General features: G+C 35.3%; 2 protein-coding genes across 2 annotated transcripts in view; both read left to right on the top strand.

Moving 5' to 3' along the window:
- LOC135084273 (latrophilin Cirl) overlaps nt 1–16,356 on the top strand; it is a 418,461-nt gene that overhangs the window by 78,469 nt on the left and 323,636 nt on the right. The window lies entirely within an intron of this gene.
- LOC135084150 (uncharacterized) lies at nt 1,836–3,851 on the top strand. Its single transcript, XM_063978895.1, has 3 exons — nt 1,836–2,355; nt 2,567–2,709; nt 3,043–3,851. The coding sequence occupies exons 1-3, from the start codon at nt 2,316–2,318 to the stop codon at nt 3,259–3,261; spliced, it is 402 nt and encodes a 133-aa protein (XP_063834965.1). The 5' UTR covers nt 1,836–2,315; the 3' UTR covers nt 3,262–3,851.

Raw genomic sequence — 16,356 nt, 5'->3', positions numbered from 1 at the left:
GATTGTCGAAAGTCGTAAGTTTAATTTACACCTTGATAATTTATCAAAAAATATTAGTAAGTACATAAAAGCCTGTTTTAGAAAAAAAAAAGTTGCTCATACCTTGTGGCTACATTCATTTCAACTTTAAAAAAAGTTTATTTAAATACATTTCCCCTGAACAAGCATAAGTTTCTGACGTGGTCATTTTAATATGAAAAACAACATTGAAAAAAAGTTCCATGATAACTAGAACTGTTGACAATAAAACCCAAAAACAAAGACTTTACACAAATATTGTTTTAAAAAGCACTGACCAACAAACAATAAGTAGGAAATCGTATTTACAGTTGAAACATACTCAAGACGCAATCTTAGCCAAACAAAAGGCACTGCAATGTGGACATACGTTCTTAAAGTCTCATTCCATCTCTTTCTGCTTTAAGCCTTGTTCACACTAGTCAAGTAATTTAGTCGAGTGGCGATTTAGTAAACGTGTCTGAACACTAAAAACTTAGTCGGGTAGGTTATTAAATCATTTAGTGCAGCTAATCCATTTTGTTCTGTGGGCTTAGTGTGAGTTTACATCAAACTCCTTCACTAGTGATTGCATAACAAAATGTCATTAAATGTATGACGGATTGTATAGCGACCATAGCGGATACTTTCAAGAACTAAAATCTTCATACATTTTTTTAACGCGCTCACTAGTGAGGACTCGGCTCAACGTGTCCGAACAGATCGATTTAGTCGAGCAAATAAAATCCTCTAATTACTAACTAAACTGTAAACTGTTCGTTCCCTCCAAAGGCCTCCCCCAAGGATTTCCACAAAGACCGGTCCTGCGCCGCTCGCATCCAGGCACCTCCCGCGACCTTCACCAGATCGTCGGTCCACCTAGTGAGAGGCCTGCCCACGCTACGTTTTCCGGCTCGTGGTTGCCACTCAAGAACTTTCCTGACTTGTAAACTGTACTCGACCAAAGTTCGAACGGTTCTTGGTCAGTAGCGAGTAACTTAGCTACTAAAAGCGAGTTACTTGACTAAATTACTCGACTAGTGTGAACAAGGCTTTATTGCCTTCCTCGACTGTCCTCAGAATAGATTCCTCATTTATTGCCTCTCTATAGCCCATTGGTTCCTTCTACAGTTTTCGGAAATTATTTTCAAAGTTTTGTCCGCACTTTACATTGTTAGAAACACTGTGCGTCTAAGGTTGCCACTGATGAAATATAAGTGGCTCAGAAATAAAAAGTTACAATTCAGGTGACAAAGTTGTTTCATAATTGGGGTATGTAAATGTCACTATTAATTTCCTCTTTGACCAAAGTAAAATCACTAGGTATAACCATTTAATTATTTTTATTACTATCATATGCCACATAAATGTCAAATAAATCTCGCTCACAGAAAAGTCTCTTGATTCTTTCAGTGTTGTTATAATTAGTGATGATTATGCAAAATGCACTACCTATCATTATTGCTACCATTAGGAATTGAACAACTGGAGTTACCTGGATAGCTGGAGCACCTAGCTTAAAAGCCATACTTACTTGGACAAAACAATTTACATTGCATTTTTACCTCTTTTTTTCTAACTTCGACTTAGATTTTTAGCCCAGCCCTGTATATATTTTATCGGTACCATTTCTCCGAATCTTTTATTACCCTCCGTCAGCATTTCCCGGCAATATTGCTTTGTTTATTATCCATTGTTTCTTTTGACCGTGGCGAGGTATTCCCGAGTACATCGCCGGCTGACTTGTGTTCCGAATGTATTAAACTTTACACATTGTGTTGGATTAATAAGTTAGTGTTATTGATGTTGTAGGGGAAGTCAGAAAGTATCTATATTAATAATTTCGTCAAGGGGTACGGTAGACTGGATCGAAACCTTATATGAATAACAAAGCATAAAAAAATATCGATTTTGAGTCGACAACATATATCCGCAAAATTCGGATAATAGAGAATTTCATTAAATTCCGATGGCACTGACAAACAATTTCAAACAAACCGCTGTCGCCATCTTTAGTAGTTCACTATCCACTCACTACTCACTGTGCGATCAGCGCCAAAACCTTACTACCTCTTTGCTGGGTTGTCATCGATCCATAAATAAATGCGTTTCGCGATTTTTATGATACACTCTTTGTTAAGTGTTTTTTCTTTTAACCTTATATTGGCCGATTCAACCACAGAAAAAGAATATTAGCCATAACCATAAAAGTTGAAGTTCAAATGTCAATGTCATTTAGTTTCGCACAGTGATAAATTCCAGTGACATGCAATTTTTGTAATGGCAAAATATTTGTAAGAAACTGCAAACAAATTCAAATGTGTAGTCGATGTGTGGAATGCGACAACATTATACTCGGTAAGCGGCTTAATTTTTTTTTTATTTAACCCGACAAATAATAATAAATGACCACATGCATAGCCTGTGTTAAGTTGTTATCAACATATACAGAAACAGACACGATTTTTGCACCGTTGTTTCCGATAACGGAATAGACTCCTTCATGCGCAAGTTCCACTTGAGCTCGGCTGGTTCTTATTATAAATAATTGTGTAATATATTTTTGCAGATAATTTCAATTATTGCGAGTGTTGTGGCTTAGAAAGAATTAGGCAGTTAAGAATAAACAAGGCTCGGGCACTATCAAACCTTTTTCCTAAAAAGCAAAAAGCTGCTTCTGCTGCATCACAAGATTTATTTGATGACTTTCAGGTAAGTTAATAGTGTAGGTCACTGAGTAAAGTAAAATAAATATAGAGGTGGGAGGATATACCTACACCTACATACATTCACAATACTTATTATTATTTGAATATTTGTCTAAAAATAAAATATATTTCTCTTATTAAACTCAGCTCAGATGGTAAGAGCGCGACAACGGAGAAGTCGAGGATGTAGGTTCAATTCCTGCATGTGGTGTATTTTTTCATCACATCTTATTAAATTTGTTTAATAAGAGTAACACAATATAGCATTAAAACTTTAAATTAAATCTTTAAATTAAAGCTTTAAATTAGCTATTCCTAAATATATTTATCTTTTTAGGTTGATAACGAAGAGTTGACGCTAATCGAGGATTCATTGATGATTGATGATGCTTCTTCGGACAACAAGAAAAAACAGCAACTGTCAGTCAGCAGTGATGATGCTTCTTCGAACAACAAGGAAAAACAGCTGCTGTCAGTCAGCAGTGATTTTATTTCTTTAGAAGAAGAAGAGAAAGAAAACATATCAAATGGCGGGCAAACCCCCAAAAAAACGTAAATATTCAAGCAGGTTTAGTACAGAATATCAGCCCCCCAGGACTAACTATTTATATTTAGTACTTTCAAATAACACCATTCAAGTATCAGTACATTCAGTTGGTTCTATGATTTATGAATGTGTTCAATGTCAAGCACTTCCTTTTTTAAGTGAAAAAATTAAAAATCATTTTAAAAATTGTTGTCATAATGGGAAGGTATACATAGATCCAGAAATATTATTAGATTATACAAAGGCAATACGTCTGATGCTAATCATTTTAAGGTTAATATAAGACTATATAATTCAGCATTTGCAATGGCATCCATTAATTAAAACTTGAACACATTCCCTCCAGGATTTTTCACTTATAGGGTACAAGGACAAATTTATATAAAAACTGGATCTATGGTTCCGTTGCAAGATCATAAACCACAATACAACCAATTGTATATAATTGAAGATGAAGCAGCCTTAAATGAAAGATTATCTGATTCTAGAAATAACATATGTAAAAGCAATATAATGAGGTCCTTACAAACAATGCTCAATGAATTCAATCCTTTTGTCAAAGTATACAAAAAGGTGGCTGCAATTTTAGCAGAAGAGGAATTTAAAAGCAGCCTCAGAAAATCGACCCAAATAATCGGTATCAATGCAGATTTATAAACATAAATCTCTGGATTTGCGTCGGTATAACACACCATCAAATAATGAGGTAGCGGCCATCTTTGTAGGAGAAAACGGTGAACCTCCATTAAATATAGACTTCTCTGTACAAGAATATTCTCAACATTTAACTACACTCAAATCAACCAGTCCCAATATTGACCCTTTCACCTTTCCTCTACTTTTTCCTAATGGAGAACTCGGATGGCATGAAAATCTTCAACACAGAGAAGAGAGTCGAACTGCTCGAAGCCGTCTTACAATGTTACAATTTTATCAGTATAGACTTCCTGTTCGTAAAAATTTTAGCCCATTATTTTACGCTGAAAAACGTGATTTTCATATAAAAAACACGCGTGCGGACGCGTTGTCAGTGTGAAGTGCCGCGCGTGTTTTCTATACAAACTGAGGTACTTGCATACAATGATGAAATCTGTCGCCCTGCGCTCCGCGGCGGAGCGCGGCGCAGTGTGATAACCGCCTTAATAAGAGTTATTTACATAACCTATATTAACGATTGAATTTGATTGTTTTGTTAATTTGTCTTAGTTTATTTTGAATGGTGATTTAAAATAAAAATAATTTGTGTAAAAACTTTTGCAGTTTTTATTTACCATATTTATTAAACACAACTAACGAAGCTATATGAATCTAGGTATATTTAATATTCTTTGAGAACCGATGACTACAGAAACATCTATCTACATTTTGCACCTAGAATTGTGTATTATGAGTCAAATTTCACCCGAGCGAAGCCGGGTTTTCATCTAGTTAGTAGAATAAATAAACGCCATGGTACATTTTGGAAATATAAAGAATATGAGGCATACAAAACTTAACACGGTGTCGCTTTACGTGGCTGAAATAAGGTGACATTTTAATGTGAAGTGTAACGTTGGATCATCAATCCACATCCATCTACCTATTATTGATATCCGAACCAATAGGTAATGTGAAAGAATCTTCATCTACAGAAGTGAAAGGTGACTGACTGACTGACTCACTCACTCATCACGAAATCTCAGAAACCACAAGTCCTTTTAGAACGTAGCTAGCTCATTAAGACGGGGTTTTGCAAAATTAAACCCATAATTTGGTACGCGCGTACGAAGTCGCGGGCGGCCGCTAGTCATAACATAATCGTATGGCGATATCTTAGCCTTCTCCATTACAATTCTACACATTGGAAAATATCGCGACCGACAAGCAATCAATACTAATAAAATACATGTATACAACACGCGACCGCAAAAAAACCGCGGCAACACATTGTGTTCGGTTTTACGACTCTTCCGTTTTATACAACATATTATAATACAAATCGACATGGGTATTAAAACTGTAAGAAACAATCACAAATCTGCGTAGCGCCGTCTCGCTCGTACAGCTATGAAAGACACGCGCGCGAGCGGAATAGATGTACGATCGTGATACTTTATAGCCCCAGTGGGCCGAGACAAGATCGGTGCAGCCAAAAACATTTATTACAAGCCATCAATTTTTAAAACTCGTGTAACTTGACACCCGAGGAACAAACGAATGCGTCCGAGACAACCGTAAACGTGTCCGAGCCGCACAGTGAGCCGGATAGCACCGGACAACGACAATTACTTTTTTGTCAAATACTAAATTGAGCATGTTTCGTCAGAAAAATTACATGCGAAATTGTACATCTTCATTTAATTGTAAATTGCAAGTCGGCCGCGATTCCAAGTTTAATTTGACACAAATTAACTTTTAACGTCGGGTAAAGTGCAGGAATAATCGTGGCAGCTGCTCGTAAACTGTAAGATTTTTTTTTATTTCCCATGGCCTCGGTTATTAACACAAAAGAATTTAATGAGTGCTCCGCTGACGATAATAAACCGATATTATAAACTTCTTTATAATAGCGTTGAGGTAAAATAAAAATAACAAACGTGGTATTAACGCGACGCGTCGAAAGGCAGCGTTCTCCAAAAGGAGCAAAAAAGACAACATGACAGCTATCTATCTCGCTTCGGATCTTTACACGGTTTTACTTCTGTTTGTGTTTTAGCAAACAATGGCTTGTCATATGGGCTTTCATTTCGTTTAAATTTAAAGACGGTTTGAGAGAGCGTCTGTTTTGAGTTACTGTAAGTAGTACTCGTATATTGTTTTCCGTTGACAGTCAGTTGTTTATTGTAAGAGTTGAAGCTGGTTGTCATCTCCGAGTTTGTGAAATTGCTATTTCAGTTGAGCGTAATTTTATTTAATGTACACGTTAGATTCGCCAAAATAGCACGTATTAACACTACATAAGGTGCTAAAGTCCTTAAAGGTAGCTCTTGGTGCTGTTGCGTCCTTACTAGCAACAGAAAATGCATTGGAGGAATGCAGTTTTAAAGTTGTTGGAGTAAAACGAATTATAGAAATATGCAATAATATAAATTGTGGCTAATCAATTTTATGTGGTTTTGTTTTGTTAGTTCCGATAAATTATGTTTATGGCAGTTATGAATTTAAACCGATAAAAACATAAAACATTAAGTCCTACAGTTTTTAACAACACAGTGGTTTACATAGTAAAGTTATTTACATAATACCTTAAATTATGGACCATCCATGAAAAAGCGAACCGTACAAATATAACATTCAATAAAATTTTATTCAAAAACATAAAAAAATCTAATATTTGCACGCGCACTGCATCCCATATTCGTTTTTAATCAACATTTGGAGTCCATAAAAGGTGTGTATTTTTAGATTTTTTTATACGCACAGTGGGCAACATCGCAACTCGGTCAGTCATAAAATTTGAGCGTAAAAGCGTAATAGCGCAATTACTAGGTTAATTAGCAAAGCTGAGCGTTTGTCAGGGCAGCAGTTTTACGGCATACGTGACCCTATGCGATTGGTTACCGCTGTCCGAGCGAGGTCACGTGGTGTATTTATTTTTGGGCTGGGGTCAGTTGAATTAATTACAGATGGGACGAGATAAACGGGTCTTAATGCATAGAATAAGCGTAAAGAGGCGTGAATTTAGAGCAGAAATACAGCTACAATGAACGCTCGGTAATTCCTTAAAAAGTCGAGGGGTTTAATTAAGTTTAGCAAGTTCTCGAGAGACATTTGCCCAGGTTATGAAGAGACGTGAGAGTACGTGAAGGACTAGGAATGCGTTTTTCTGTTGGCTCGTTAGATGAGAGTGCGACTTGAGCTTGTCGTTTAAACTTTGTGTTTCACACTTATTAAATGTCAGGGTACAGACTTCTTAAAGTTCAGCTGAAGATATTTTTTGTAATTATTACGGTTTTTACTAATCGATCTCTAATATTAATAAAAATGTTTTAGCCAAAGACCAATTAAGTCATGCCCCTAAGAATCTAGGCCTTTCTAGGTATTTCTGTGCCAAAATAAATCCAACTAAAATAATAAAAATGCTACAAATAATATAAGTACTTTCCCTTTTTATGATAATAGTTCAATAATAACGACAATGGATCCTATTAATGACGTAAGATTACACAAAAAGTCGTTAGCAAAAAAGCAGACAGGATACAATGGCGCGTATTTTGGAAAGCATATGTCCAGCAGTGGACTGCTATAAGCTGTTGATGAATAAACCGAGCAGTTAACCATTTCAATGCCGACAATTTCCTTTTAGGATTTAATGTTTCCGTGTAACCGCGCTTCTGACCGTAAAATCTAACCCAACGTCTAGTTGTCACTACAATTAACCACTGTGCACCTCAAGAACTTGTAATAAGGTTTATTTTGCAACAAAAAATGTATAGCTTTATTAGCTGCGACTGTACATTAATGCATTATTATTATGCATGTATGCATGGCATATTTAACACACGTCGCGATCGCGAACAAGTCCCGCCTACTTTGAGCAGTCGACTTTAATTTACATTTATTATAGAATGCACTTTTCATAATCGTGTAATCATGTCAGATTTATTATGATCCATTAAAATCTTTATTGAGATGGCTGCGATGAAATTGTTATCGTGTACAGTCAGCGTCGAATAGTTCGTGACACTCTAAGTAGTAAAAAGGTTCGCAACTCGTCTTTGTTGCAATTAGAATAAGGTTGTGTTGTCAACTTATTGGCCACTTTGGATGTCACGAAATGTTTGACGCTGACTGTACAATTAAACTCTTTTTACAATAATAATGAATTAGACAAAGGCGTGCAGAAGGCTTTTTCTTTGATTACAGTCAATTTGAAGAAAAATAATAATTATGTTATCATGAATCTTCACATCCTAAGAGAAAGATGGGATACTTTTCATCATGTCTTGAAAATTTTTCAACAAATAATGGTAAATTGCTGGTCCTCGAGTTATATCAATAAGAGTAGGATAGGATTAATTAATTTGAACAAGAACGTATATCAAAGAAAGTGAAATAATCCAATGTATGAAAAGTTTCAATTTGTTAAAAAAATTTACACGTTCGTCGCTAGCTCACCTGTGAGCCTCAATGAATAGATGTAGTGTATCGGCGCCCAAAGTCTCAATAATGCACTGGCAATAAATCCAGAACGTATGTGCAGTCAGTTCTAAAGATTGCCAAAGAAAGGGTTCAATATAAATCCGTCGACTCACGTGAGCGGCCGAACGAAAATCGGCGATTGGTCACAGCAGTATAACATGGCGATTATGCACACTTTTGGAGAGGCACCGCACGCCATAACTCCACCATGACATCACCATGCAATCCATTTTGGACGGTTAACACTAATGCCGCACAGTGATGTATGGGTGACTCAGAATTGGACGTTAATTGCCGGTAATATTTTTTGCATTATTCCACTCGCCTTTTTCGGCAAAAATATTTTGAGTAAATTAGCTGTGAGCCTTTCTTAATTGTCTTCGCTTGTCATGAAACTTGTTGATGAGTTCATTCAACTGGCTGTTAAAAGAAATCGGAAAGTATTAAATGAGTAATAATAGTAACGACCCTTTGATATTTTGCTACAAGTAGATAAAGCTATAGTTTTTGCTTGACGTGTTCAATTACTGTAACAAGGCCTCTAATTCCCTATAGAGATATTGAAGGCCAAAGCCTTGGTAGTCCCTAGATTATACAAACAATTAATCACGCCTCTTTATCGGCTTTTTCCGTTGCAAAATCGCACCTATGTCAAGTACAAAAGATGCCAGTATGTAGTTTGATGTCCAAGTCTCAATTATAAGGGCAACTCAGAGCATACGATGCTGTTCGGCGCCGTACCGCAAAGATTTCGCCGTATCGCACGGCGCGGCGCCGCACCGCTCGTGACAGATATTTCTTTGTAAGACGACGCAGCGCCACCGCAATCGCACCGCCGCCGCAACGTATCGTGTGCTTCGGCCCTCAGTCTCGCATGACTATAGCACCGCATATTAATCACCCCTATCTCACCATCCATCTTCAGCCAATTGGAGTCAATTAGACGTTGAATCACTAGAAGTGTTCCCAATAGTGAAGTACTGTCAACACTTACCGAATCACCCCACTACATTCAATATTAACCTGTAAGTGTATAGATATAAGATTTATTTCATTTTGCGAGATGAAGATAAAGTAGGTTTGGGGCTAATCTAATTTACAATTGTTTGAGATAGATTTTATGGAGTATTGGTTTATATAAGTTATTGTTATAGCGGTGTAAATACGGGGTGAACGAGAAAACAGTCAAGTAAAAAAAATGTTGTTTTTAGGATCAGAAACCAAATAGGTGAACTTACCTACCATTGGTATCTGTCAGGCAGTTGAAAATAGACATAATTCTGCTAATCATGGGCTAGCTAGGCTATAGCTTGGTCTCCAATGAAACTCAACCAGTGAAGGTTGTGAACTGAATACTAATTTTACAAATGGGTATGTTACTTTGTCTGTACGCATTACGCTTTTAACGTCTTTTCCAGTAAAGCATATTGTCTGGAAGAGCGATACGCTTAATCAAAAAAGTAATTTCATAGTATTCCAAGTATTATGACAAGACTTTAGAAGTCGAACAGTAATGATATCAAAATATTCCCACTTATTTGGATAACGACAGTCTTATAAACGGAATATTTCATCTCAACTTACAGATAATATCGTCTAATTCCACATCCTCTTATCAAAATAGGCTTCAAGCCTTGAACTTATTGAGTAATATGGCTGATACGCCGATATGAAAAGAAAATAATGGCTTAACTAACACTGCCTGTGGCTTTGCACGTGTTAAGTCGACTTTTTAATAAAATGTGGATTTTATTTAAGGCAACTTTTATCCCCTTCACAAGGGCGTTTTAATGAAATAGAAACAAAAGACACGTGACAATATAAATATACTGTCATGTGTATTTTTACCCGACTACGGCAAAGCAAAAGGAGGGTTATGATTTTCTACTTAAAAGTCAAAAAGACAATGACACAAAATGGTAGGGCCTAAAAGATAAGGAGACTTGACATTGGCAGAATCACTGCGTGGCGCCCTGCGCGCTTCAGCGGGACAGTCCATCCCAAAAAAAAAAAAAGATAAGGAGACATGTAATTGGTCTAAACTGAATAAAATATTTTGGTTTTTGATTCTTTGATTTTGATTTAAAGTAAACTTTAAATGCCCCTTCTGTATTCGTTTCGGAAAGGATGATTATTTACTAATTGGACTACCTATTCTACGTTTCTTAGCGTTCGAAACTCAGTCAAGACAAACTAATATATTTTTATGTAGATACATGAAACTGGAATACAGATAGCTCTGATAATAAGTAATGAAATAAGCCATAATAGTCGACCGTAATCTTATTTTTTCATTATTATCAAGGCCATTCTGATGTGTCATATTATCTTCGCTTTTGATGTAGTTTATTATATTACGATAGCTAAGTAACTCATACATTATTACTATCTAAGATCTCAGAAAACCTATAATAAAGATTGGGCGTGTCAGGGAAACCAAAAAATGTTACATAATAATTACAAAATCTTTTTGTCATAATAGATATAATCGCTTAAAATATTAACATAGCATTCACGTTAATTACAATACGGGTTGAAGTGTATTATTACAGACTATTGTTTAGTTCAAAATAAGACATTATAGTGTTAATTTAGTGTCACGCTCCACCGTACGAGAAAATGGCGGATGTCCTCTGAATTCGAGCTCAACAATAGTCAATTACAAATTGATTCGAGGCGATTTAATTTACAATTTAAAATTTTATATCCGGAAACATTTAGTGTTCAGGTAATTTCTGTACCCCCAGTGAAAAGGGATCTAAGTCGAAAATGGTGATTTTTGGGAAATCGCATTTGAAGTTAAAAAAAAATCCTGCTTCGTCGCTATTAGAGATAACTGGATGAAATATTTTTTAGGTGAAAGGTAATATTAGATATGATTAGGCAGTGTGCCAGTTTGGGAAATATAGCATGTGGTTTTTTCGTAATTAAATAAAAACCTAGTTATATCACCATGCACGACAACTTTACATTCGTGTAAAGTGATATAATGGGACATAAATCATTTTACACCACACTGAATTGACCACCCTCTAACAAGTGTAAAGTGATCCATTTCCGTTGATATTTTTTGGTTTCTTCAATTATAGAAAAAGTTGTAAAACAAACATAAGTAATTACACTATGAGGAATCATTATTTAAGGTCATTTAGGGTAAATAGTCCAAAAAAATTTACTTATATCAATATACACCAATTTTGTGGTGAGAAAAAAAATGAGTAAACTGATCTAACTTACATAATAGCGATCTAAGTATCCTAATAATTTTGTGTAATGTGATATAAGTGGCGACTGTAAAGGAATAAGGCTAGAATTTGAGACTGAATTCTAATTATTTACTCCTTAAATGTTTATTCTGATCTGAAACTACTATTTTATTAATTATTACACTATATACCATGAATGATATCGGCCTAAATCACATACATTATCTCCTATTTTAAAGTAAGTATAGCTGAAGCAATTGTGTAGTAAAGACCAGAAACATCAATGGTTTCACATCAACTAATTAGACAGGAGACAGAGAAAAGTTTGTTTTCTACAATTACCCTAATAAGAATCAAACCCTGGACCAGAGATGGTGATGTCAAGCTATATTGATTGCCTTTTGGCTACAGAAGGATAATATAAAAGTAAAGTCATAAAATGCATTTGTTTTCAACAAAGAGGCTTTTAAAAAGCCCTTTAACACGTCCTAGTATTACTTGAACCCTACAATTATTTTGGGACATAAATGGGCCAGTGCTGAGAAGAAGCAGCGCAAGAAATTTAACCACCCTTGTCAGCCTATTCTTAAATCATAAATAACTTGAAAATATCGAACTGCCTACGGCGGGAATCTTCTTAAATCAATAGAGACATGAATTAACAAGACATGTTATACTTGCGAGCTAAGCAGATAAAGTCCAGCAACACATGCCATTTACATAATTATTTACTTTATACATAGTATCCATTCATAAGGACTTTCGTAGTTAGTTTTTCAGGGCAATCGAATATTGCACTTAGCCTCTTGATTAGACTATTGTGCGCTATTTGTAGTTTATCTTCCTATTCCAACCGCTCCAGATCCCCCCAGGTAGCAGCAGCCTATCTAGGTCCTTCTGCAGCGACCCTGGTGATTGGAGAATTTGAGCCTGTTGATTGCTACGCTTGTGCACTCCTTGTGCACGTGCTGCGGTTTTTCTTCTGCCTCCATGCATCTTCTGCACAGTAGGCTGTCTGTAACAGCTATATTGTGTAGGTGTTTGTTTAACATACCTGTTATTACACTTAGGACCTTGCGGATGTTGTCCATATTTAGTCTTATGAGGCTGCGGGAAAACTTTTTCGATATATCCACAACTGCATCTTTTGTTTGCCTGCATCTTTCACAATCTTTCCATTCTATGTGGTGTTATTTTTCTATTTTGGAGCGCAGCCAGGTCTTGATCTGTGCTTTATGGTATCAGCATTATAATTGTTCCGGACCAAATACCGTCGTGTACGATCCCCTTCTGGCTAGTTCATCTGCTGCGTCGTTGCTCAAGGAGTTACTGTGCCCTTTGATCTACTTCAGGAGTGCAGGGTAACGCCATTTGCGTCTGCAATGACTTAGGAGCGCGTCATGGCATTCCAATATAAGTATTATAATGTAGTATATTAAGTTGCTTTGTATTGCTTGCACTATCTGAGATTATTTTTATATTCAGACCTCGGATGTCTATGGTTGCAATCGCCTGTGCTGCTCTGATTGCATTCTGCTTGGAAAATTGTATTGTGTGTATCTAGTGTTGTAGATATTCTTAGTATATTTAGGTAATTCGAGAAGACACCAGCTTCCGTACCTTTTTGGGTTTTGGAGCCGTCAGTGTATATCCTAACTTCATTGATTCCAGAGCAATCTTGCGTTTCCGTTGTAAGCTGGATATTATATCTCCAGTCGAAGATGTGAACACAGGGAATTCTGTCGATGGGTGCCTCGGTGAGAGGTATTTCTTTTATTAGGGTTTTGTGCAGGATCGTGGAATGTCCTGTCTCCTTGTTTTGCTTTTATATGCCGTTCTTACCTTTAAGTCTTAGGGCGGCTGCTTGCGCTTCCTCCTGAATGAAGAGGTCTAAAGATCTAAGATTCAGAAGGTACTCGAGTGATGTCGATGGAGTGGTTCTCATACAACTAGTGCCCGCTATGCTTACTAGGCGTTGCAGGCTTTGGAGTTTTGATCTTGCTGTGGATAGTTGTGTTCTATGCCACCACACAAGTGATCCATAATAATATGTGTAAGAGGGCCATACAATGAGTCTCTCGCACTGATGGAATGCTATACAGGCCATTTTTATTTTGTTCTCGACATGACTCGCCCAGTTCAATTTGTTGTCAAAGGTGATGAGTTTTGTTTATAAAGATTTCTGGTAGGTAGTTGGAGCTCTTGTAAATTCGATAATGCACTTATTAAGTACTTTTATTGACAACGTTAGGCACTATGAATTCAATTATATGTTTTACTAGTAGATTTATTCAAACTATTAACTAAAGTTCTTTGATTTATAAACTACGACATTATTTTTTCCTTTAATCTGACGTTTGGGCTAAGTTGTATCATTTTACACCAAATAATTAACAAAATTATTAGTTGCTATTTTCAAATGTTTTTGATCTAAGTAACTTATAACATTTTACACGTCATCTTATATTGTTAATCACAAATTCAATCTGAACAACTTCAATCGTGTAAAAAGTAGTAACACGAGTCATACCTCTTTACACAATAAAAAAGTGAAAGAAGCCTCCGGTACACTTTGTTAAAAGTAGACATGTATCAATATACACGAAAGAAAAGTTCACAAAGCCTTACTTGTATCATTTGGCACAAAATTATTTTCTTTTCTATACGTCGTAGAAACATACCGATTAGATACAAAAATAGCTAATTTTTCAGAGATTCACATTATGTTATAAGTCGATTTTGATCTAAGTCGAGTTAGATCCCTTTTCACTGGGGGTACAGATTTTTCATTATAATTACACGTGAAATATTTATTGGTCATTGTGAATAGTTTTTAAATTTTATGGGACTCCCGCGGTTCTTGGCCGTGTTTTTGAAATAATTGTATAATTTATGTCGGATAATTTTGTCCGAGACGGATAGATTTATACCCACTGTGCGGTGAACGCGTGATTTGTAACTGCGTATCGGTACCGTTTAGTGTTTACGATTATTAGAAAATTACCGTTACGGTTATGTACGACCGACAACATAATTCGTGGTGATACTCGATGCAAGTCTATAAATTATTAAATTTGTAATCTTATAAATTTACTATACTATAAAATGTTGTCCTATGCAACTTCAGATAACGTTAGAAACATTCTTCCACATCTAAACTATTTTTCATGAATTTGGTATAAAATAGTTGTCCGCTAATACAGGACATAAGCTAATAATTAAGAAATGAACGTTTATGAAATACTAGCTGACCCGGCGAACTTCGTACCGCCTTAGCGTAGAGATTTTCTTTATATTTTTTTCCGTAAAAACCTTGTACAGAGTATTAGAAAACTACAAAAAAAAAATCAGCCAAATCGGTCAATCCATTTTCATGTTATGTCGTGACAACGGAAAACGGGTTTCATTTTTATATATATAGATAGATAGATGTAATGCTGTGCTAATAAAATAAGTAATTGAGTATTGAGTAATTGTCTACGTAAAATTCTTTACTAAACTAAGATGATGAAAATTTATATGTATAGGTATGTGTACAAACTTGGAAATCAAAACCAATAAGTGGCAAAATTTAATAAATATTTTTGATTTCATTTGAATGAATCGTATAGTGATTGACAAAAATCGTATCGCAATCGTATCTTAGGTTCTAAATAAGCTTAAATTTAACACTTGCTCGAGGCTCAGTTACGAATTTTACTTCACATTGTTACAATTTATTAGATTTATTGAACCCGATGATAAGGACACAGTTAAATCTAACCACGAACTATTTGTAGGCGGTTAAATTTAGTACTTATGGTAATTACTTGCCCTTATTAAGTCGCGATACTAAATCTTATTAATCTCGCTTGAGTTGAGTATCTTATGTGAATTATATTTATGTGTCGATAATAATTTATGTTTATGATATCACATTAATGGCAAGAAATACATTTTCATGTTGAATGGTTCGAGTAATTTGATATTTTAAATTAGATTATGTCGGGAAATATTATGATTTTATTGACGTTTCTGTTATTTAAACTATACTTTATTGTTTAATATTGATTTATTTATTTTAAGTAACAGTAGGTCTTTTACAGTGAATCTGTCATAATTTCATAAATGCACAATATTGTAACATAAAAAAAGTAGTATTATGTATTTTTTTATTTTATTGTAATCACTGACTTTACCGTGATAAATATTCTTAAGAAAAGTAATAAGAACTCACCCTAGTCCCTAATATTGTTCTAAAATAATTTGAGGGTAGACTTGGGGTGAGAGTAACAGTCCCAGTAAAGTTAAGTTAAGTAGGTTTATTTTAAATCTGTTTACCACGCATTATTTTTTTTTCTTAATGGTCACGGAGAGTAAATCCGTATTGTTAGTGACCATAAAAGTATAAAACAATACTACGCATTATTAAAAGCTATCAGTCGTTTTAGATATTCAATATTAGAATTTGGTCAAAACACGTTAATTGTTAGCTATTCGTGCTATTTCTGATCTTATATCCTTAGTAATGTAGTCATTAGTTGCTTGAAGGTACCAAGTAGGAATTTAATTGATTCTTACACGACTGACGTCCTTGCCCCGGTTGACTTATCTTACTGTATTTGTGTATACTGTGCCACAGTGCAGTATATCACAGTCAAGTGCAAGATCATTAATAAAAACTAACGTCAAAATAATCATTAATTTAAATAAAAATAACGGCGGGCTTCACGCAATCCCAAAACACGCCATGTTGGTGTTAGAGTACTATTATTTTTACATGATGCAAAAGGAATGT

This window comes from Ostrinia nubilalis, chromosome 25 (assembly GCF_963855985.1).
Source record: "Ostrinia nubilalis chromosome 25, ilOstNubi1.1, whole genome shotgun sequence".
NCBI lineage: Eukaryota > Metazoa > Arthropoda > Insecta > Lepidoptera > Crambidae > Ostrinia > Ostrinia nubilalis.
The sequence above is the reverse complement of the archived record's forward strand: the minus strand, read 5'-3'. Positions and strand labels throughout refer to the sequence as shown.

Excerpts from the sequence above, each read along its gene's own strand:
- LOC135084150 (XM_063978895.1), top strand. The coding sequence starts at position 2,316 with ATGTGTAGTCGATGTGTGGAATGCGACAACATTATACTCG. Across the intron at positions 2,356-2,566 it reads ATGCGACAACATTATACTCG|ATAATTTCAATTATTGCGAG; the intron begins GTAAGCGGCTTA and ends ATATTTTTGCAG. Across the intron at positions 2,710-3,042 it reads ATTTATTTGATGACTTTCAG|GTTGATAACGAAGAGTTGAC; the intron begins GTAAGTTAATAG and ends TTATCTTTTTAG.